This window comes from Electrophorus electricus, chromosome 10 (assembly GCF_013358815.1).
Source record: "Electrophorus electricus isolate fEleEle1 chromosome 10, fEleEle1.pri, whole genome shotgun sequence".
NCBI classification, from domain to species: Eukaryota; Metazoa; Chordata; class Actinopteri; order Gymnotiformes; family Gymnotidae; genus Electrophorus; species Electrophorus electricus.
In genome coordinates this window covers 22571274-22593794 of record NC_049544.1, presented here as the reverse complement: position 1 = coordinate 22593794, position 22521 = coordinate 22571274, and the positions used below count along the sequence as shown (strand labels likewise).

The following is a 22521-nucleotide window of genomic DNA, read 5'->3' as shown; positions in this document are numbered from 1 at the left end:
CAGAGACAGAGATCCATCTGATGTGGTTGCAAACTCTCTCTCTCTCTCTCTCTCTCTCTCTCTCTCTCTCTCTCTCTCTCTCTCTCTCTCTCTCTCTCTCTCTCTCTCTCCCTCCCCCTCTGTCCACTCCCCTCTCTAATCTCCCATTTTACCCCTCTCTTTCTCTCACGCTCTCTCTCCCCCTTTCTGTTCTGTCAAATATGAAGTCTCATAGGCTCAACTGACGCAAGTGTGTGTGCGTGTGTGTGTTGGAGGGAGGGTTCTTTACATCTGTCACTAAGCGACTTCTCAGTGCAAAGGCAGATTACTCTGTGACGCTTTGTTCAACTGCCTGCTCTCTCTCTCTCTCCTTCCCTCTCTTTCTCTGTCTTTGCCTCTGTGTTTCAAACTTAGTCAGTCTGTCTTGCTCCAGCAACAGGATGCGTTTCCTGAGAGGAAAACGGACACATACTCCTCTTCTCTCTCTCTCTCTCTCTCTCTCTCTCTCTCTCTCACGGTGTTGACAGAGGGGTCAGTGGGTTGTGGATTATGTGTGTTATTAGACAGTTGTACAGTGCTGTACAGTATATAATATTGTGGGTGTTATTACCGTCGCTATGCTGTCTAGTGCTTCGTACTGAATGCTTTTTTCCGGCTGAAGACAGTGATTTTCTGCTCTCCTCATATTTCTCTGCTGTCCTTTCTGTTCCAGCCCAGAGCCCCCAAAGAATCCGGGAATTTCCTGTTGCCTAACTCTGATAAACAACCCACATCTGTATATACTGAAGGGTAGAGGGAGAGAGGAAAAGAAGGTGGGGTGATTTTGGGTTAAATAAAGAACATATGGGGTGTGCGGTGGGTGAGAGAGCAATACTGATGTGAAGTAAAACAGGGAGGAACAGAGTAGGAGGGGTGACGGAGGCCTGGGAGGTGGAACCTGCTGTACGCAGAGTCCAGGGTGGAGTCTAGGGGCGGAGTGGGGAGGGTGAGAGCCTGGGGGCTGGAGTCAGGAGGCAGGGAACAGGCCATTCCAGGCATAGTTGGAGGCAGCCAGTTATTAACTGAAATGAACAGCAGCTCCAGAAAGAGAGAGAAAGATCTAGAAAAGGGGGTTATATTCCCTGGACTGCTTTACTGCTCCTCACTGCCACTGGCCCTGCAGGTTCACACTGGGTATAAAACTGGCTAGATAAGCATTGATTCGTCATTGTAATATCAGTTTGTTTTAACATAAACGTGACCCGATATAGTTGAATCGCTGATGAAATGCAGTTAGATTTGTGAACCAGATTTGCATTCTAATTGAAAAGGTTGGTGATGCGCAGATATGATGTGCCGTTCAGACGTTCAGTGGGAATCAGAGGCCTTGTCCCCACACGCCTGTATGGCAGACTCCACCCACAACAGCTCCATACAATCATGTTGCTTACGCCAAATTCTTATCCTTGTGTCAGTATGATGCATATAGAAATCTGGATTTTTCAGGCAATCTGTCATGTAGTTATCTTGCTTATCATGTAGTTAACTCTCTCTTACTCTCACTCTCGTGCTCTCCCTCTCTCTCTCCCTCCCTCTCTCTCTCTCCCTCTCCCTCTCTCTCTGTGTTCCAGTGAGGCTGTGTGGGAGAAGATGGCTCAGATGTGTGTAAAGAGTCGTCGTCTGGATGTGGCACGTGTGTGTTTGGGGAATATGGGTAACGCACGGGCAGCACGTGCTCTGAGAGAGGCTGAGAGGGAACCGGAACTGGAGGCACGCGTCGCCATGCTCGCTATACAGCTCGGCATGCTGGTCAGACACACACACACACGCATGACACACAGCCTGCTGGTCAGACACCCGCGCTACACACTGATACGTTACGCAGATTGGCTTGCTGGTCAGGCTTCATACACTTCATACACAATTTGCTGATCAAACAGAAACATGCTACACGCACGCACACTACAAAGCTTGACGGGAGCTAATCAGACACACCTTACATACACACAATCTACACTCTCACACGCTATGCAGTTGTGCATCCTGTACAGGAACACACACACACACACACACACACACACACACACTACAGAAACTTACAATACAGTGAAATACTGCCCAGCAGTGGAAATTGGAACTATTTATGAATATATAGTTTAACAGATTTGTTCTTTCTCCTTCCTGATCTTTTTCCTTTATCTTCTTACCTCTCTCCTTTCCTCCATCTCTCTCTCTCTCTCTCTCTCTCTCTCTCTCTCTCTCTCTCTCTCTCTCTCTCTCTGTAGGAGGAGGCTGAGCAGCTGTACCGCTCCTGTGGGCGGTTTGATCTGTTGAATAAGCTTTACCAGGCAGAGGGCAAGTGGCAGCTGGCAGTGGAGACAGCAGAGACCCACGACCGCATCCACCTGCGCACCACCTACTACAACTATGCCCAGCACTTAGAGGCCACAGAAGACAAGACCCTTGCACTTGCTTAGTGAGCGCATGCACACTTCCACACACGCACCCACAAATATACATGCGCACACACACACACACACACACACACACACACACACACACACACACACACACAAATATACACAGTGTACTCTGTGTATAATAGTAGTAGTGTACTCTATGTGTATAATAATAGCAGTGTACTGTGAGTATATTAATAGAAGTGTACTCTCCCCTCCGTCTATAGTTACGAGCGTTCTGACACACACCGGTTTGAGGTTCCTCGCATGCTGATGGAGGACAGTGTGTCATTGGAGATCTACATCAACAAGATGAAAGACAAGTGAGTACTGTGCTGTAATTGGCACTGGAACCTGGAGCTCTCATCACTGATTGGCTGCACTGTTTTTACCCTTCGTTTTCTCTGACACGGTTGAACAGAAGCCTGTATAAGTGGTGGGGACATTACCTGGAAAGTCAATCAGACATGGAGTCTGCGTTGCGTTACTATGACTACGCACAGGACTACCTTTCTCAAGTGCGTGTGCACTGCTACCTGGGGAACATCCAAAAGGTAAAACACATCATACTGGCACTTGGAATAGAAAGTCAAGTCAAAGTCAAATTTATTTATATATCGCTTTTTACAACAGCCGTTGTAACAAAGCAGCTTTACAAATGTCCGAGTCCAAGCCCCCAGTGAGCAAGCCAAGGGCAACAGTGGCAAGGAAAAACTCCCTAGAGCACGAGGAAGAAACCTTGAGAGGAACCAAGACTCAAGGGGGGCCCAATCTCCTCTGGCACACTACAGTATTACCAATTTAGATGATAAGGATCAGAATAAATACAGAAAGAGGAAAATAAATAAATGATAATAAAATTTTAAAATAAGCCATGTCTAGACAGATTTTCTGGAGGTCCTAGTCTTGTCCTGATGGTGTGCGCGTGTCTGAAACCCATCCCGCATGAGAACATCCATCAGGGGCAACGGATAAGTAGTTGGTGGGGGTGGAGGTGTGGTGGACCACAGCAGGGGAGTAGCCATAGCAGCTGAGACGGGTTGAGGCTCAGTAACAACATGACGTCAGGGGGAGGTGAACCTCAGCAGAAAGAGAGAATAGATTATTAGGCGTGTCCAGGTATGAGGGTGTGTAAATTATGAAACTATAATGTGCAAACATGGACTGTGGCAGATCTAGCTAGGACCGCACAGCTAAAAGGAAAGAGCCAGAAGGAACCACAGGAATGAGGGCACCCTGGAACATCAGCAATCCACCGCTCTCAGTCAACAAACGAGTGACAAAAGAGAGGTGAAGTGAGAGCATCATAACATCCCAGTTTACCAGAACTCTCAATGGCCACAGACCCCCTGATCTACACCTTTACCTAAGATGGGAAGACGTTAATAAAACTGCTAGTTTTGGGAAGATGGGAACTAGTTAATAAAATGCCTGACTGTACAGCATATAACAGATAGCATATAATTTCAATAGGGAAAGAGATAACATGTAACACATTTTAGTAGGAGAGGAAGAGAGAGTTTGTAACACATTTTAGTAGGAGAGGAAGAGAGAGTTTGTAACACACATTTCAGTAGGAGAAGAAGATACATCATGTTACACATTTCAGTGGTAGAGAGAAGAAATAACATAACACAGTGGTGGGGGGGAAGAGATTAAATTTCTCTAGTAAGAAATCTGCCCTCTGTGTAGTGTCACTTTTTAATGTAAATTTTTCATGGTGGGTATCAGTGGAGATTTTAAAGGGAACCATTGCAAGAGCCGTAGTCCTGCAGTACCAGTGACCAACACACCACTACAGTACCTGTGTTCAGCATAACGCTACATTATCTGTGTCCAGCACGCTATAGTACCGGTGTTCTTGCTGTTTCACTCTGTTTAGTTTAGTTTTGTTCTGTTTTCCTCCATCACCGGTTTTCCAGGCCAGCGAGATTGCCAACAGCACGGGCAACAGGGCGGCGTCCTATCACGTGGCGCGGCAGTATGAGAGCCAGGAGATGATCAGCCAGTCGGTGCATTTCTACACACGTGCTCAGGCCTACAACAACGCCATCCGCCTGTGTAAGGAGAACAACATGGATGAACAGCTGATGAACCTGGCGTTGCTTAGCAACCCTGAGGACATGATGGACACAGCCTGCTATTACGAGGAGAAAGGAGTGCACATGGACCGTGCAGTAATGCTTTATCACAAGGTAACACACCAACACACTCCATATACACACTCACATACACACCCCATATACACACTCACATACACACCCCATATACACACTCACATACACCCCCCCCCATATACATACTCACATACACACCCCCCCATATACACACTCACATACACACCCCATATACACACTCACATAAACCCCCCCATATACACACCCCATATACACACTCACATACACACCCCCATATACTCACTCTCATACACCCCCCCATATACACACTCACATACACCCCCCCATATACACACTCACATACACCCCCCCATATACACACTCACATACACCCCCCCATATACACACCCCATATACATATGCACTCACACACACCCAATATACACACGTTCCTCATTGTAAATATAGGCAAAAATACATTTTGTACATATTTTAAGTATATCTGTACATATTTTAAGTGTATGTCTTATTTATGAACAGGTAATGTAAAATTATATTACCGGTCATATGTGATAGAAGAACTCTTAATAAAAGTACTATACGGTCTGTGTATTTTAGTTTGGGAAGCAAAAAAAAGTTTTTTGACAAAAAATGTCAATACGGCAAATGAAAGATTAAAACATAAAATGATCAGTCCATAAGTTATTCAGTGACTTTCTTTAACAGGAAACCCAAAAGTCAAGCAAGTTTCCCTCGTTCCCTTGTTCATGCCCAAGCTGGCTCTCTGCTTTCAGCGCCACCCAGTGGTTGGACGTAGTCACGTCACTCTTGACTGGGCATACAGGCTCCTTTCACTGTTTGAGGAAGGAGAGAACTGCCTGTTGAATATGCTGCTAGTAAATTAATCTCTCAGATATTCACACTTTAAGATAACGAAAATAGAATATGACAGTCGGGCAAATGCAATATTACAGTCCTACTTATAAAAGAATTATTACATCAAATGATCTGAAAATAATTATTTCAGGAAAACCATAAAGCTACAGTGCTAAGAGCTATATATGTCTTAGAACGTCTCTTCCCTTCTGTCTGTCTCACTCATTGTCTGAGTCTCTCTGTCTCTCTCTCTTTTGACATGCTGTAATTTCTCACCCTTTGTGTGTGTGTGTGTGTGTGTGTGTCTCCTCTGCCTTCAGGCAGGTCATGTTTCTAAGGCTCTGGAACTGGCCTTTGCCACAGAGCAGTTTGGGGCATTGCAGCTGATTGCAGAGGACCTGAATGAGACCAGTGACCCCACCCTCCTGGCACGCTGCTCTGATTTCTTCATCAAACACTCACAGTACCAAAAAGCTGTGGAACTGCTAGTGGTAGCGAAGAAGGTACACACACACAGAGATGCACATACGCACGTGTATACACACAAACACACACATACACATATACACAGACCCTCTCTTCTCACACATACAGATATTTTTCTGTGTGTGTGTGTGTGTGTGTGTGTGTGTTTAGTATCCCGAGGCCCTGCAGTTGTGTTTGGAGCAGAATTTGACCATCACAGAGGATATTGCTGAGAGCATGACCGTGTCCCGAGGGTCCGCCCACCTGTCAGAGGAGGAGCGTAAAGAACTGCTGGAGCGAATCGCAGACTGCTGCATGCGCCAAGGCAACTATCATCTAGCAACCAAGAAGTACACACAAGCTGGTAAAAAGACAAAGGTGTGACATAAACGCACACATTATTACTGGGTAAACACTCCTAATTATACACAGGCTTGTAAACAAACACCTAACTGTTCATGTAAAGAAGCATGGACTGTAGTCTGTGATGAACCTCGCCAGAATGAACAGGCCACCAGTTTCTGCCTTGCAGAATAATGGACAGAACCATTACAAGCTGGGCTCTGTGAGGTGTCATGTCCTGTCTCCTTTGCTCACTATGATATCACGTCCTGGCTTCTGTGTGTGCCGTGGCAGGCTATGCGGGCACTCTTGAAGTCGGGCGACACAGAGAAGATCGTGTTTTTCGCAGGCGTGTCTCGGCAGAAGGAAATCTACATAATGGCGGCTAACTACCTGCAGTCTCTGGATTGGCGGAAAGATCCGGAGATCATGAAGAACATCATTGGCTTCTACACCAAAGGGCGCGCCCTGGATCTACTGGCCGGCTTCTATGAGGCGTGTGCACAGGTGTGTGTCCGTGTGTCTGTGTGTGTGATTTGTTGTTGTTTTTTTATCTTTGTTTGACTCCCATGCAATAACAAACGAAGCAATAATTTTCTAATTCTTCACGTGTGCGTGCATGTGCGTGTGTGTGAATTTGTGTGTGTGCGTTTGTCTGTGTGTGTGCTGGCGCAAGCGTTTTTTTGTGCATGCGCATGTATGCGTTATCGCACGTGTGTGTATGTGTGTTCGCGCATACTCGTACATGTGTGTATGTGCATGTGTGTGTGTGTGCAGGTGGAGATTGATGACTATCAGAACTATGAGAAGGCACTGGGTGCCCTGACGGAGGCATGTAAGTGTCTGTCTAAAGCCAAGAGCCGCACTGGAGGAGACGCAGAGGAACGACTCACAGAGCTCACACACAGAATTACACTCGTCCGAAGATTTATACAGGCACGCAGGTAACATGTGTGCACACACGCAAAACAAAACAGCAACAGTTACCAGTACGGTCCAGAGTGGAAAAACTTTTATGAAGAAATAAAGCAGCTTAGATCTATAGAAGCACTGAAAATATATATATATGATACATATTTTGTAAATTATATTAATGTTATTTATGATATGTGTAACGCTGAGCGATCATGAGGTGGATGCATACGCTGACAAGGGTCCAGGGTCAATGTGGAGAGTCCATGAATATATAATTTATCAAAAAAAAAAAAAACAACACACAATGACAAAAAGGGGATGCAGACTATAACACAAATACAAGCAATGATAAGAACTAACACTAAACACTAGGGAATACAAACGGGCCGAGAAAACACGAGGCTTGGAAATATGAACGGTGACTATGAGCCACAAACAGCGGCTAGGATATAACACAATGACCAGCGACACACTTAGGCAAACACTGGAATTAAGTACATGGGCTAATGAGAACTAAACAAGACACAGGTGAAACTCATGAGTGGAGGAGACCGAAACTAAGGAACAGAACCACAACAAGGAAGTAAAGCAAACAAAAGGCACGAGGCAGAGGAACCATGGAGACAGGGATGCTAGGAGGGGCCAACCGGGACAATATGGAACAATATTTTAAAAATTATTTGTTTTGGAAACCAAGAATATGAAATTCCCTAATGACCAATCTGTGTACATGACCAAGACTCCCAAAAATATAATCAAAGGACATTTAGAGCCACAGTTCCATGAGTGACTGCACCAAGGGCAAATATTTCAGTGTGTATGTGTGTGCACACGCTTTTTTGTATTCACATGTATACATGTGCATGTGCACACATATGTTTGTGTCTGTGTGTGTGTGTACACAGTTTGTATGAGGAGGACCCTTCTGGAGCTGTACAGGAGTGTGAATCTCTACTGGAGGAGGCAGACCTGGACCCAGCTGTGCGTGTGGGGGACGTGTTCGGGTTTCTCATAGAGCATCACTGCCAGCAGGGCAACCACCAGAAGGTGAGCAGGACCATGTGCAGTGTATGGAGCTGGAGTCTCAGTGTGTAGGGCTAGATTCCCAGTGTGTAGGGCTGGAGTCTCAGTGTGTAAGTGTGTAGAGCTGAAGTCCCACTGTGTGGAGCTGGAGTCTCAGTGTGTAGGGCTAGATTCCCAGTGTGTAGGGCTGGAGTCTCAGTGTGTAGGCCTGAAGTCCCAGTGTATAAGTGTGTAGGGCTGGAGTCTCAGTGTGCAGTGTGAGGCTAGATTCCAGTATATGCACCCTAAAAGAGCAAATGACAGTCTGCATCAGTTAAGCGGGTTTATAGCTGTGTGCATGCGTGTGTACAATAAATGTATGTTTCCCTTTGTGTGTGTACTGAGGTCATGTTTTAGCTGTTTGTGGGGCCCTTTTGTCTCTATGATGATGGAAAAACTTTAAAAATGTAAAAGTGCTACTTTTATCGACAGGACATAAAGATTTTATATTGACATATATTGTATTTGTATACCTGTGTGTATGTTTGTGTGTGCATGTTTGTTTGTATGTATATGTGCATGCACATATATATGTGTGTGTGTGTGTGTGTGTGTGTGTGTGTGTGTGTGTGTGTTGCAGGCTTGGGCCAGTCTTGAGGAGCTGAGGCGTCTGTACCCAACAGTAAACGTCAGTGTATATGTAAGCCAGCGCAGTCTGGAGTCTCTGCAGAATGCTGGAGTTCGCCTCAGCCATTCGGAGACCACACACACACACCGTGACACCGATGGCACACACACTCACAGCAACGAAGAGAATGAGGAGGATGAGGTGGAGGAGGATGAAAACCTCGACAACTGAGAAGTGTCACAATATTCCAAACTACACATGCACAATCCTACATGCATGTGTACATCCAGTGATAACAGGTCAACTGCACTGGCAGGGGTCACATGTAGTTAAATAGTGTATGTGTATGAGGGAGTGTGTGTGTCTGTGTTTGTGTGATGTTAATCTCCAGGTTGCCTTAAACAGTTGTTTAACTGTTGTTTATAACTTCAGGAATGGAGACTGGACACTCCAGGCACTTCCCTCCAACCATAAACACACACACACTCTGCAGTTTGAGGGCTAGGTGTATGTGTCTTATTTGTCACTTATTTTTTTCAGTTGTATTCCATATGGTAGTTTTATATATTTTTGAAATTATTAATGGGCACACACAAGATGTTTAATATTTTGTATATCTTGTATAGCATTTACAGTTTAATAAAAATCTTTTTTTTTCTATTTATAGTTGTATATTGTTACTCTTATTTCCATCATAGAAAAACATGCCCAATAAAGCAACTTTAATCTTTAATTCTGGAAAAGTCCAAAAGTGACCGTTCAGAATAATAAGCACTTTGGTTAATCCAAGTACAGGGCGAACACCACTCCTACAGCGAGCAGGTGTTTGTTCTCGTATTTCAGAGTGAGCGAGGTATCCTTCTCACTGTCCCACAGCGCTCGACTGGCCATCTTCACGGCCTGGCCTTGCTTCTCCATGACCGTAACTTCAACCACGCAGCGGTAGCGGTCAAACGCCTGCGCCTTGATGAAGGCCACCATCCTGTCCGCGATCTCGATCGCCACCTCTCCGCAGGCCTCAGGCTTGTAGGTCATATCTCCAAACGACCCCATCAGTTCCTCGCCTTTCTTATGAATCAGGTGGGGCACAAACCGCCGCACTGGACGCAGTCTGTACGTGTTGGCTAGTTTTGCTTGGTGCCCAGTTGTCCGCACACGTGAGCGCTGTTTAAAAGGATTTTTCGCTACAGCACCATCGACACCAGTTTTGCCCACGTCCATGTTTCAGCCTGTCTGTCTTTGAAGACTTTTGAGATACCAATGCGATGCTCAGCTTTTGATATCTTCTAGCAGAAATGTGAAAACTGGAGGCGCACGGACCGGTTAATTAATAATACCTAATTATTTTTTTTAAAGCCGGTTGTCAAGCCCTCAGTACCAACCGTCATAGCACGAGGGCGCTGTTGTCACGTGCTGAGACTTTCTGCGACGCGCAGAAAACAAAAGACCGCGTGGATTTGCGTCCTTATATGGAAAGCCAACGTGGTCAAACTTCGCTTCAAGTGAACCGCGTTTTATTTGTAAAACGCCGATAAAAAGCGGACGCTTTTACGCCGCAAAATACGGCCTTGTCTTTCACCATGTCGTAAAATACAACGCAAAAAAACATAAAAATGCCGTATTTTACGCTGTTTATATGTCAGTCGAAACGCCGTAAAAAGCGCCGCTTTAAGTGCTCCAAAACGCCATTTTCTACACCGTTTTGGCGTTTTTACAACGCCGTTTTATAGTATGATAATGAGCTCTGCCTACTGGGTTTGACAGCCAAGAGACTTGAACTTTCTTCACCCAATCACTCACAAACAAGGTCAGACCAGACCAGTTCACTACAGCTCTTAATCAGCTGATGAACCAGTGCTCAAGTTGTTTATTTTGGGGATTTACATGTGTTCATTCACTCAAGAAATTATTTATTCATACACTTATTAGCTAGCTGGCTAGAAGTTTAGTAGCAGTAGTGACCTTGGTTAGATACTTCAGACATCGTACTTTAAATGGGCAATTACTTTAAATAGACAATTGGCTAACTAGCTAGCAACATTTCCTACAGCTGGAAGATGGCGAGGAGAAACTTAATTTTGCCTCAAAAATGGACACAGAATGTAATTACCCGATGTAATTCAATCCAAATTAACGAGGTAAGGGCCGTTTTAAACGAGTTAAATCACAGAGTCCGTTAAACTGGTAAAATACTAACCAGATACAATTAGCTAACTGATAACTGGCTGCAAAACAGAGCTCACCCAAACGTAGCTGTAGTTGGCCAGTCATGATTTGCTTCTAGCGCTAGACTGAAAGCAAGTTTATCTTGCAGGAACAAATGCACATTTGTGTCGAGCTTGTTGCCTAGCTAGTTCTCAGAGGTGTGGGTTGGCAGTGTCGTTATAGCAACTGCTGACTTCAGGCTTTTGTTCTGGTTAAGACTGAATGAAAGGGAAAGGGTTATCGGAACAAACTCAAGAGGGATGCCAAACAGCGAATATGGATAACGGCACTATTGGTCTTGGAGTATCCCTGTTTTGTACACACGTGTCCTTGCTCCAAGTCTAGCACTGGGCAGTCGGGACCCCCTGTCTCTCAGTTTTAAGAACTGCCTGGTCACAAAGCTTCTGGGTTTGTTTGGTTATTTATTCAAATTTGAGCAGTGTCTGTCTTCAAATGGGAGCTACTGAGTATTCCCAGCCCAGAAGATGGCTAGTAAGAAATAGCCTTGTTCTTTTAAAAACTATGCAGACTTTAAGAGTAAAAAAAATCTTAATTGTAATTATGTATATGATGATGATCATCTTAAAATTCAATTATTGGCACAGACCTTGTGACGTTTGTTGAGAATCTTTATAAAATGTCCCTTCCCCATTCATTCTAGTCCATTTGGCTCGTCAGAAAAAGAACAGAGTTATAAAACATTACACTGGCTTTTTTTAAAAAGAATGTTTGGTGTGCCCTCATTTGTCTCTTGTTTGTCTCCCATTCTATGTGCTGTTCATGGTCAGATTAGTCCCTACCACCTGAAGACAGACACTCCTGCTGTGCTTCAAAACAAAGGCCTCACCTGTATGATCACACCCTGCTGAAGAGACTGAAAGACTGGCCTGGATATTTTACTAATTAGACCACCAGCAGCATCAACTTTATTCTGTCTGGTTTGGTGACTGTGTCCTCTATGCAGTCCAACTACAGCAGTTTCAACCTCTGACATGGCTGTGATGGTCTTAATTCTCATTGTTACTCTTTTTAGGTGACCTTACTAGATGCTCAAACATTACTCACTGGTCTCTTCTGATTAATCTTAAGATTTCTGTTTAATGACTAAGCTTGCCATCTATCTATCTATCTATCTATCTATCTATCTATCTATCTATCTATCTATCTATCTATCTATCTATCTCTTTTCTAATATGTTACTAATTACTGTATGCTCCCCTCTTTTCTTAAATTGGCTCCTATCTCCCATTGCTTGTGATATCTGGTGTCTACCAGAGGATGGGATCCACTTGAGTCTTGGTTGCTCTCAAGGTTTTTTCATGATCTGAAAGTAGTTTTTCTTTACTAATGTTTCCTTTTAATTGGACTCTGATGGCTGTACACCTGGTTTGTGATTACACCTGTAATGAAAAGTACTATACAAGTAAATTTGAACTAAATGATACATGGGCAAGCTCATGAAATTTTAAACCAATGTAAATTAAATAAACAATTTGATTACCAGGTGGAGGCTCTTTACTAAACTTTCCTAATGGATTACTAATTACTGTATGCTTCTGTCTATTCTTTAATTGGCTCATAACTCAAATAGCTTTTTGATTACTTCAAAAACTTTGACTTTTGATCGAATATTTTTCAGCGTTTTAAAAATAAAACGCGTTTCGTTTGAGCCGAATTTTGACCACTTTGGCTTTCCAAAAAAGCCTTATGGCTTTCGTGAACGTGAGACGTTAAAGTGCGCACCGCGTGCAGCGTGCGCACCGCCGATCGCCGCGTGCGCACGGAGCGGCGCACGGGCGCATGGCAACGCGCGCTGTTGGTGGAGACGCCCGGACGCGCACGTGCGAAGAATGGATGCGGAGGAACAGGGGCGCGCCCTAGCACGGCTTCACGAGCAAATGCGGCTTGTGACCGACGACAATGTAAGAGGTTTTGTACCTTCCTGTCTCTTCTTGCCCGTATTTTTGCCGGATTTCCGAATGAAGTCTAATGTTACTAAACAAAATCAAGTCTGAATGATTAATTCACAGGGTTCCTCCTGGATCTAAATTAATGTTGAGTAATAGCGCGTATAGTAGACTATTATAGGCCAATTTCATGAAACGATTTTATGCCAAGGTTTAGATCTGTAGTGTGTTTTGAGGGACTCGACGGTGCGCGTGATGTGCAGGTGCAGTTGCGGGACCGGAGCGAGCGGCTGCGCAGTGCGCTGGGCACCGTGAAGGACAAAATGGCCCAGCAAGCAGCAGCAAGCAGAGACCTGTCTGCCCGACTAGTGCAAAGCCAGGAGGAGAAACTTAAGGTGGGCCTTGGTGGGTGTAGGAGTGTGGATGTGTTCCTTTTCAACATGTCAAAGTGTGTGTGTGTGTGTGTTAGATTTCCAGAGACCTTGTGGATGTGCGCATTGAAGCCAACAAAATGAGAGAAAAGTATGAAACAGAGATATTTGAGCTGACAAACAAGGTAAGATGTACACATTTAAACACCTCATGAGGTAGCAGTGAAGGATCATCATCTCTTACTGCCCCGCCTCCTCAGATGCTGTATCAAGAGGGTGTGGTCTCATCTCTGGAGGCAGAGGGAGGGAGACTCGAGGCGGAGGCGGAGTCTGCGTTGGCACGGTTACGGATTGCTGAGGGCAACGAGCGTGACATGTCGGAGGAGTACACGGCTCTAAAGAGCAACTTCCTGGCTCTGAGTGATGCGCTTGAAAGAGAGATCACACACTCGGAGGAGCTGAGTGACGAGCTACTGACGCTCGCGCGCACACACGACACACTCTTGCGTGAGAGAGAACGTGCATACAAACACACACTCGAGGTGGAGAGAGTGCGAGCACTCCTCACCAGGGTGGCCCACAGCAGAAGCAGGGTGGCTGTAAGTGTTCTCACACGCACACACACACACACCACTATACATGCGTCATTTACTCACAGCACTGTACATACATCACCTACACACACAGAGCACTATACATTCATCACATACACGCCCGCGCACACACACACACACACACACATATACACACACAGGACTATACATGCGTCATTTACTCACAACACTGTACATACATCACCTACACACACAGAGCACTATACACTCATCACATACGTGCGCGCGCACACACACACACACACACACATATACACACACAGGACTATACATGCGTCATTTACTCACAACACTGTACATACATCACCTACACACACACAGCACTATACACTCATCACATACACACGCACACACACACACAGGACTATACATGCGCCATTTACTCACAACACTGTACATACATCACCTACACACACAGAGCACTATACACTCATCACATACGCGCGCGCACACACACACACACACAGAGGACTATACATGCATCATTTACTCACAACACTACGTACATCACCTACACACACAGAGCACTATACACTCATCACATACACGCGCACACACACACACTCAGTCTTGCCTGTATATACTCACTCACGTCCACTCACACACTATCTTACCTGTATGTATTCACACACACTCACACATTGACTTGCTAGTACATGCACTCTGACCCACTGTGTGTTGGGTTTCAGCCGGAGGAGCTGGTCCGAGTACGAGGTGGCGCCATCAAACACACAAACGTTCAGCCTGTGAGAACTCCTGGATTATTACATGTAGTGTGTGTCTGTCTCTCTGTCTGTGTGAGTGCAGATTGTAAGGATACTTGTCTTTCCACAGACAGGGTACATGGTTCTGTGATTGGGGTATTAGTAAAGTATCTCTGTTTGGTGTTTGTCTTAGCATTATGCAAATGACATATTGCTGGTGTGGTTTTCTGCTTAACATGGGGGTGTGGGTGTGTGTGTATTAATAATTTATAGGGGGGTCAGAATGAACTGAGGGAGGAAATAGAGAAGATGAGGAAGAGCTATGAAGAAGTACAACGGCAGTTAGAAGAGAAGATGTGCGTGAGTGTGTATAAGAGAGAGGCCACCTCCCTGTTTCATTACTGCTCCTTCACACTCTCACAGATGTATGTTATTAGCAGTATTAGATGATATTATTTCTGTGCTCAGTGGCTGGCTGATTTGCAATTTACTTCAAACCATCTAGTCATCAACCCTACAAAAATGTTCTTAACATAAGCTAGATCGAAAATATTGCTAGCTAAGGCAAATGCTAATAGCCAATCAATGCTGGCGTGCTAACAGGCTAACAACACTGGGTCCTAGCTTCAACTTTATCCAGCATGTTCACACACGGTTCATGTCCGTATGCGTGTCCGTCTGCGTGTCTGTCGGCATGTGAACAGTTTCTGAGTGAATTCCAGCCATTTGTGCATGGTCATGTGACATACATGGTCATGGTCAGTCCTTTTGTTTTTTGTTTTTTGTTTTGTTTTTTTTTACTCTGTAGGCAAATCAAAACAACACTGCGACTGTGCTGTAATTAAATGAGTGCATTTCGAAGGGTGTGTGTGTGTGTGTGTGTGTGTGTGTGTGTGTGTGATGTCTCTCTGATTCAGTGTAGCGATGGGTAAGGAACAGCTGGAGAATAGAAGAGCTACACGCAACACTCAACAGGAGCTGGCGCAACAGTCAGCAGTAAGTACGCACACAGATTATAAATGGCTAGATTTGAGCGGAGGATTTTTGACAGGATGCCCTCCCCAAATAGATCAAAACAGTAACCCCACTAACCCGTCCCCCCTCATGAAACTGCATCCCCTATTGATCAGTTTTATTATGCAACATCAGGTAAGATGTCTATTATCAATAATTTAATTCTGTCTATAAATGAATTCCTCAAACCAGATCAGAGTGAGGGCAACATTTTATTATTTCATAACCCCCTACGTGGCCCTGTGCCTACACCCCCCTCACAATAGCGCAGTAGCTGACCCAGCCTCTGGGTGGGACTGCAGTAGTAGTGGCACACCAGCAGGGTGTGCCACCCTACCGTCTGGTTTTCAGATGAGTACCTACTTTTCAGTAGCAGTAGTTTCTGCATATTTGATAAGGAACTAGTTTAAGATGGTAGTGCTGCCTTTATGTTTTATTTTGGAGCAAGATGACAGGTGGAATTCTTTACAAAATGTGTTAGTAATACAAAGTAATTACTGTGCGTGTGTGTGTGTGTGTGTGTGTGTGTGTGTGTGTGTGTGAAGTCTCTTATTATCTCTCAGTACCAGCTGAGTCAGGTGGAGGCTGAAAACTCAAAACTGCAGAATCACCTGAAGGAGCTCAACCAGGAGTACAGAGCACGACTTGTACGCTACATACGCGATATTACGGTACACACACACACACCACGACTTATACACTACATACACGACATTATGGCACACACACAGCATCACAGCACAGGTACACAACAACAGACATACACTCTAGATCATATTTCTAACCACACAGGCACTTCATTGTGTGTCCATGTGTACACACACAGATCTCCACATACACAGCACACGAGGAGCAATTAATGATTAATCTTCTTTGCTCTGTGATGCATCTTTGTTTACATGTGTATGTGTTCGCGTGTGTGCTCAGGAGTGTGTACAGGGTGCGAGTGACAGTAGTGTGCGGCTGAAGGAGTCTGTAGACTCTATGCTGAAGGAGGTGCGGGAGTCGTACCGCTCCAGAGAGGAGCAGCTCACGACTGCTGTGCGAACCTACCGCAAACGCCTGTACAAGCTCAGCAACACACACCAGATACTGCTCGCTGCATACAGGTTAAAACACACACACACACACCTGTACAAGCTCAGCAACACACACCAGATACTGCTCGCTGCATACAGGTTAAAACACACACACACACACACCTGTACAAGCTCAGCAACACACACCAGATACTGCTCGCTGCATACAGGTTAAAACACACACACCTGTACAAGCTCAGCAACACACACCAGATACTGCTCGCTGCATACAGGTTAAAACACACACACACACACCTGTACAAGCTCAGCAACACACACCAGATACTGCTCGCTGCATACAGGTTAAAACACACACACACACACCTGTACAAGCTCAGCAAAACACACCAGATACTGCTCGCTGCGTACAGGTTAAAACACACACACACACACACACACACACACCTGTACAAGCTCAGCAACACACACCAGATACTGCTCGCTGCATACAGGTTAAAACACACACACACCTGTACAAGCTCAGCAACACACACCAGATACTGCTCGCTGCATACAGGTTAAAACACACACACACACACACCTGTACAAGCTCAGCAACACACACCAGATACTGCTCGCTGCATACAGATTAAAACACACACACACACACCTGTACAAGCTCAGCAAAACACACCAGATACTGCTCGCTGCGTACAGGTTAAAACACACACACACACCTGTACAAGCTCAGCAACACACACCAGATACTGCTCGCTGCATACAGGTTAAAACACACACACACACACCTGTACAAGCTCAGCAACACACACCAGATACTGCTCGCTGCGTACAGGTTAAAACACACACACACACCTGTACAAGCTCAGCAACACACACCAGATACTGCTCGCTGCATACAGGTTAAAACACACACACACACACCTGTACAAGCTCAGCAACACACACCAGATACTGCTCGCTGCATACAGGTTAAAACACACACACACACACCTGTACAAGCTCAGCAAAACACACCAGATACTGCTCGCTGCGTACAGGTTAAAATACACACACACACCTGTACAAGCTCAGCAACACACACCAGATACTGCTCGCTGCATATAGGTTGAAACACACACACACACACACACACACACATATCCAGAGTAGCAAGTAGAGAATGATAGAGCTCCATTTCCCAGAATGCAGCGGGAACAGATCCTGTCTCACACTGAGTATGCTCTGGAGGCGGGGCCACCCGAGGCAGACTTCAGCCCTGGGGGGGAGGAGCTTAAAGGCGAGACAGAGAGGGAACTACAGAAGCTCAGACAGGATAAAGCTCGACTAGAGACCCAGCTAAAAGTCGCACAGGAACAGGTGTGTGTCTCGCTGTGTGTGTGTGTGTGTCTGTGTATCTGTGTATGTGTGTGTTAATAAACGGGTGTGTGTACATGTGTGTGTTCCGCTGTTCAGGCAGCTGCGCTGTCCCAGCCGTCTCATAGGTTAGTGTCCTCATTCCTGCAAAAAATAGTCATATTCAAATGGCATTGAAATATTTGTTGACTGTTTATTAATTCCTGAGCAGAGCAGGACTGGCTGAGGAGATGTGGACTGACATTAGGAAACAGCTCAGAGAGATCACCAGCACCACACAGGTAACCACGGTGACAAGATGATCAACACCTCACATTTAACCATAGCAATGGCTGTGCCAACCCTGCACATGTAACAGTATAACACCACATGTAACTTACAACTGTGTAACCATAGCACCACCCAGTGACAACACTCACATGAAACACTCCCACAGGAGGCTTATGAGAGGGAGCGTGTGCAGCTCATCACCAGGGCAACGGTTGCTGAGGAGCAGGTGTCTGAGCTGCAGGAATATGTGGACAATCACCTGGGCAGGTAAATGGCATCACTCATAATGTTACAGACACATTGACAGCCTGAGATATCAAGTAATGGGTGTGTGTGTGTGTGTGTACATGTGTGCAAGCGTGCATATGTGTGTGTGTGCGAGTACGCGCACGCACATGTGTTGGGTGTGCGTGTGTGCTCACCTGTATGTGTGCATGTGCACGTGTGTGCATGCATGCATGTGCATGTGTCTGTGTGCGCGTGTTTGTGCATATGCATGTGTGTGCATGGGTGTGTGTTTAGGTATAAGTTGGAAGTCACTCGATTGCAGAGACTGCTGGGATTGAAGGCAGACAGATCGCAGAGTGCAGCTCTCCCTAAACTCCGCCCCCTACACAAGTCACTCAAAAAGTCCAGCTATGAAATATAGTTGGTCAAATAATCGCTTTATGTCCGTGAAAACTACTGTTGAACACATGGTCAATTTGTAACGTCTAGATGATCATTTATTTAGTTTGTTTATTCAGTTAATTGTATCACAGACCTGATCTACAGAAACATTGTTACACAGTTGGAAGTTACATACTGAATTACCTAACCCATTAAATAAAAAAATCAATTTGTCACTCTGGACACTGTATGTGTGAGGTGGGCTACCTTGTGTGCTGGCGTGTGTGTGTGTGTGTGTGTGTGTGTGTGTGTGTGTGTGTGTGTGTGTGTGTGTGTGTGTGTGTGTGTGTGTGTGTGCGTGTGAGAGAGAGAGAGAGAGAGAGCGCACATGGGCATGCCTGTGTAAGTGTGGAGTGAGAGAGAAACATTATGCAGATACTCTTGAGAAACTATGTGTGGAATGTTTGTAAAGCTCATGTCAATTTCACGTGCCACTGAGGGGAAAAAAAAGGAACTGTGAACCTGTGTGATGTCATTATGCGTGAATTATGTGTCATCATACAAAGATATGACATTACACAACAAACCAGATGAACTCACCGCAATTAAAGATGTGACGGACTGGAACTACACGCCCTTGACATTAGTCTCAGAATAGTTACCGATTCATATGCATGAATAACTACTGTAGCTAATAATTCTGGAGTTTTTATTTGCCTGAGGAAAGTGTGGTGGAACTGGGATCAGTCATGGACTGTCATAGACCTTATTACCTTCACCTCCAATAATATTATTAAGGGTTTATATTTTAGATTTTATAATAAATGTTTTTTTTTATGTTATTTGTCTTTTCAATGTGAAATATTTTTAGCTTTCTACGTGTCTGGTTTCTATATGTCTAGTCTATGTATGTCTGGTTTCCTTGCACACATGGACTTTCCGATCCTTCTTCCAAAGGCACAGCTCAAGAGCTGGTGTAGAGTTTTGTAAATACACCACCCACTTCAATAATTAGTTTTATTTTCATTTTGCTTTTTTGACATTTTTTATTTGGAGTGATCTGAATATGTTCATGGAAATTCCAGCCAGCAGAGCATCCAGATCCAGCCTGTGTCCTGTGGGAATCTCAGAAGAACACAACCTTAAAACAACACTGGCAAAATGTCTGTTATAACAGATGTGTGACTAATACATGGGAGACACACATACACACACACACAATCTTAAGCAAAAACCATGAAACATTCAGACACACACATGCTCCATCATTCTTGATCTCTCTCTCTCTCTCTCTCTCTCTCTCACACACACACACACACACACACACAGAGCAATACACGGGTAGAATGGCAGTGTGGAGGACTGGGGGTTTAGTGGATGAGATTAGCAGCTATTGGTGAATTCATGCAATATAGGGCTAAGTGTGGGATGAGAGGAGGAAACGCATTCGTTCAGGTTTTTTTCTGGTGGTGGGGTTGGTGATGGAGGTGGAGGGATGATGGTTATTAGTGATGATGATGGTGAGGTTTTTATTATTAGTTACATTTATATAGCACCTTTCTCAGACTCAAGGACACTTTACTGACAGATATCAGCTTTTACGTACTCGCACACCAATGAGAAGTGGCAACTAATTTGCATACAGTGTACTCTCTATTGGAAACCACAGCCCCCTGGGGGACTGCACTGGGTGCAGGGGAAGGGGAGGAGCTTCAGACCAGGACAGAGCACCACCCATCACTGGACATACACACACGGAGCACCAACCATCACTGGACACACACACACGGAGCACCAACCATCACTGGACACACACACACGGAGCACCAACCATCACTGGACACACACACACGGAGCACCAACCATCACTGGACACACACACACGGAGCACCAACCATCACTGGACACACACACACACAGCACCACCCATCACTGGACACACACACACGGAGCACCAACCATCACTGGACATACACACACACGGAGCACCAACCATCACTGGACATACACACACGGAGCACCAACCATCACTGGACATACACACACACAGAGCACCAACCATCACTGGACATACACACACACAGAGCACCAACCATCACTGGACATACACACACGGAGCACTAACCATCAGTGGACATACACATACACAGAGCACCAACCATCACTGGACATACACACACACAGAGCACTAACCATCACTGGACATACACACACACGGAGCACCAACCATCACTGGACATACACACACACGGAGCACAAACCATCACTGGACACACACACACGGAGCACTAACCATCAGTGGACATACACACACACACAAAGCACCAACCATCACTGGACATACACACACACAGAGCACCAACCATCACTGGACATACACACACGGAGCACTAACCATCAGTGGACATACACACACACAGAGCACCAACCATCACTGGACATACACACACACAGAGCACCAACCATCACTGGACATACACACACACGGAGCACCAACCATCACTGGACATACACACACACGGAGCACCAACCATCACTGGACATACACACACGGAGCACCAACCATCACTGGACATACACACACACAGAGCACCAACCATCACTGGACATACACACACACAGAGCACCAACCATCACTGGACATACACACACGGAGCACTAACCATCAGTGGACATACACATACACAGAGCACCAACCATCACTGGACATACACACACACAGAGCACCAACCATCACTGGACATACACACACACGGAGCACCAACCATCACTGGACATACACACACACGGAGCACAAACCATCACTGGACACACACACACGGAGCACTAACCATCAGTGGACATACACACACACACAAAGCACCAACCATCACTGGACATACACACACACAGAGCACCAACCATCACTGGACATACACACACACAGAGCACCAACCATCACTGGACATACACACACACGGAGCACCAACCATCACTGGACATACACACACACAGAGCACCAACCATCACTGGACACACACACACGGAGCACTAACCATCAGTGGACATACACACACACAGAGCACCAACCATCACTGGACATACACACACACAGAGCACCAACCATCACTGGACATACACACACACGGAGCACCAACCATCACTGGACATACACACACACAGAGCACCAACCATCACTGGACATACACACACACGGAGCACAAACCATCACTGGACACACACACACGGAGCACCAACCATCACTGGACATACACACACACAGAGCACCAACCATCACTGGACATACACACACACGGAGCACAAACCATCACTGGACACACACACACAGAGCACCAACCATCACTGGACATACACTCTCACACACACACACACACACACACACACACATCATACACACATCATACACACAAGTTGCATTCATACAAGACAATTTAGAATATCCAGTCAACGTAACCTGTTTTTGGATTGTTGGAGGAAACTGGCAACCCCCAGAGGAAACCCACACAGACACAGGGTGAACATGGGAACTCCACTGAGATAGGGACTTGAACCCCAGACCAGCCACCATGCTGCTCAAACCGGGCTGGTATGTAGTGATGATGGTGATGATGATGGTAATGTGGTGGGGTTTGTAATGATGATGGAGGAGGTTGTAGTGGTGATAGGGTTTGT

General features: G+C 45.4%; 3 protein-coding genes across 5 annotated transcripts in view; 2 read left to right on the top strand and 1 right to left on the bottom strand.

The window, feature by feature from the left end:
* ift140 (intraflagellar transport 140 homolog (Chlamydomonas)) overlaps window positions 1-9389 on the top strand; it is a 36482-nt gene extending 27093 nt beyond the window's left edge. For 2 of the 3 annotated variants that reach the window (XM_035530815.1, XM_035530814.1), the window contains 11 exons: window positions 1590-1767; window positions 2244-2434; window positions 2645-2740; window positions 2839-2971; window positions 4340-4612; window positions 5731-5913; window positions 6047-6253; window positions 6512-6724; window positions 6995-7161; window positions 8038-8179; window positions 8775-9389. In XM_035530815.1, coding sequence (XP_035386708.1) covers window positions 1590-1767; window positions 2244-2434; window positions 2645-2740; window positions 2839-2971; window positions 4340-4612; window positions 5731-5913; window positions 6047-6253; window positions 6512-6724; window positions 6995-7161; window positions 8038-8179; window positions 8775-8993 — 2002 coding nt within the window. In that variant the 3' untranslated portion in view covers window positions 8994-9389. The remainder of the gene's footprint in view (window positions 1-1589; window positions 1768-2243; window positions 2435-2644; window positions 2741-2838; window positions 2972-4339; window positions 4613-5730; window positions 5914-6046; window positions 6254-6511; window positions 6725-6994; window positions 7162-8037; window positions 8180-8774) is intronic. The other variant, XM_035530816.1, reaches the window with a different exon arrangement.
* A 153-nt stretch (window positions 9390-9542) lies between these two features.
* LOC113573016 (tctex1 domain-containing protein 3) lies at window positions 9543-9983 on the bottom strand. Its single transcript, XM_027003021.2, has one exon. The coding sequence runs from the start codon at window positions 9981-9983 to the stop codon at window positions 9543-9545; it is 441 nt and encodes a 146-aa protein (XP_026858822.2).
* A 2834-nt stretch (window positions 9984-12817) lies between these two features.
* On the top strand, window positions 12818-19084 carry ccdc78 (coiled-coil domain containing 78). Its single transcript, XM_035531006.1, has 14 exons — window positions 12818-12889; window positions 13138-13269; window positions 13344-13430; window positions 13506-13844; window positions 14549-14605; window positions 14837-14919; window positions 15481-15559; window positions 16123-16248; window positions 16505-16686; window positions 17799-17973; window positions 18070-18098; window positions 18182-18251; window positions 18407-18507; window positions 18763-19084. Exons 1-14 carry the CDS (start codon window positions 12818-12820, stop codon window positions 18887-18889), a joined length of 1659 nt encoding a protein of 552 aa, XP_035386899.1. The 3' UTR covers window positions 18890-19084.
* Window positions 19085-22521: the final 3437 nt, after the last annotated feature.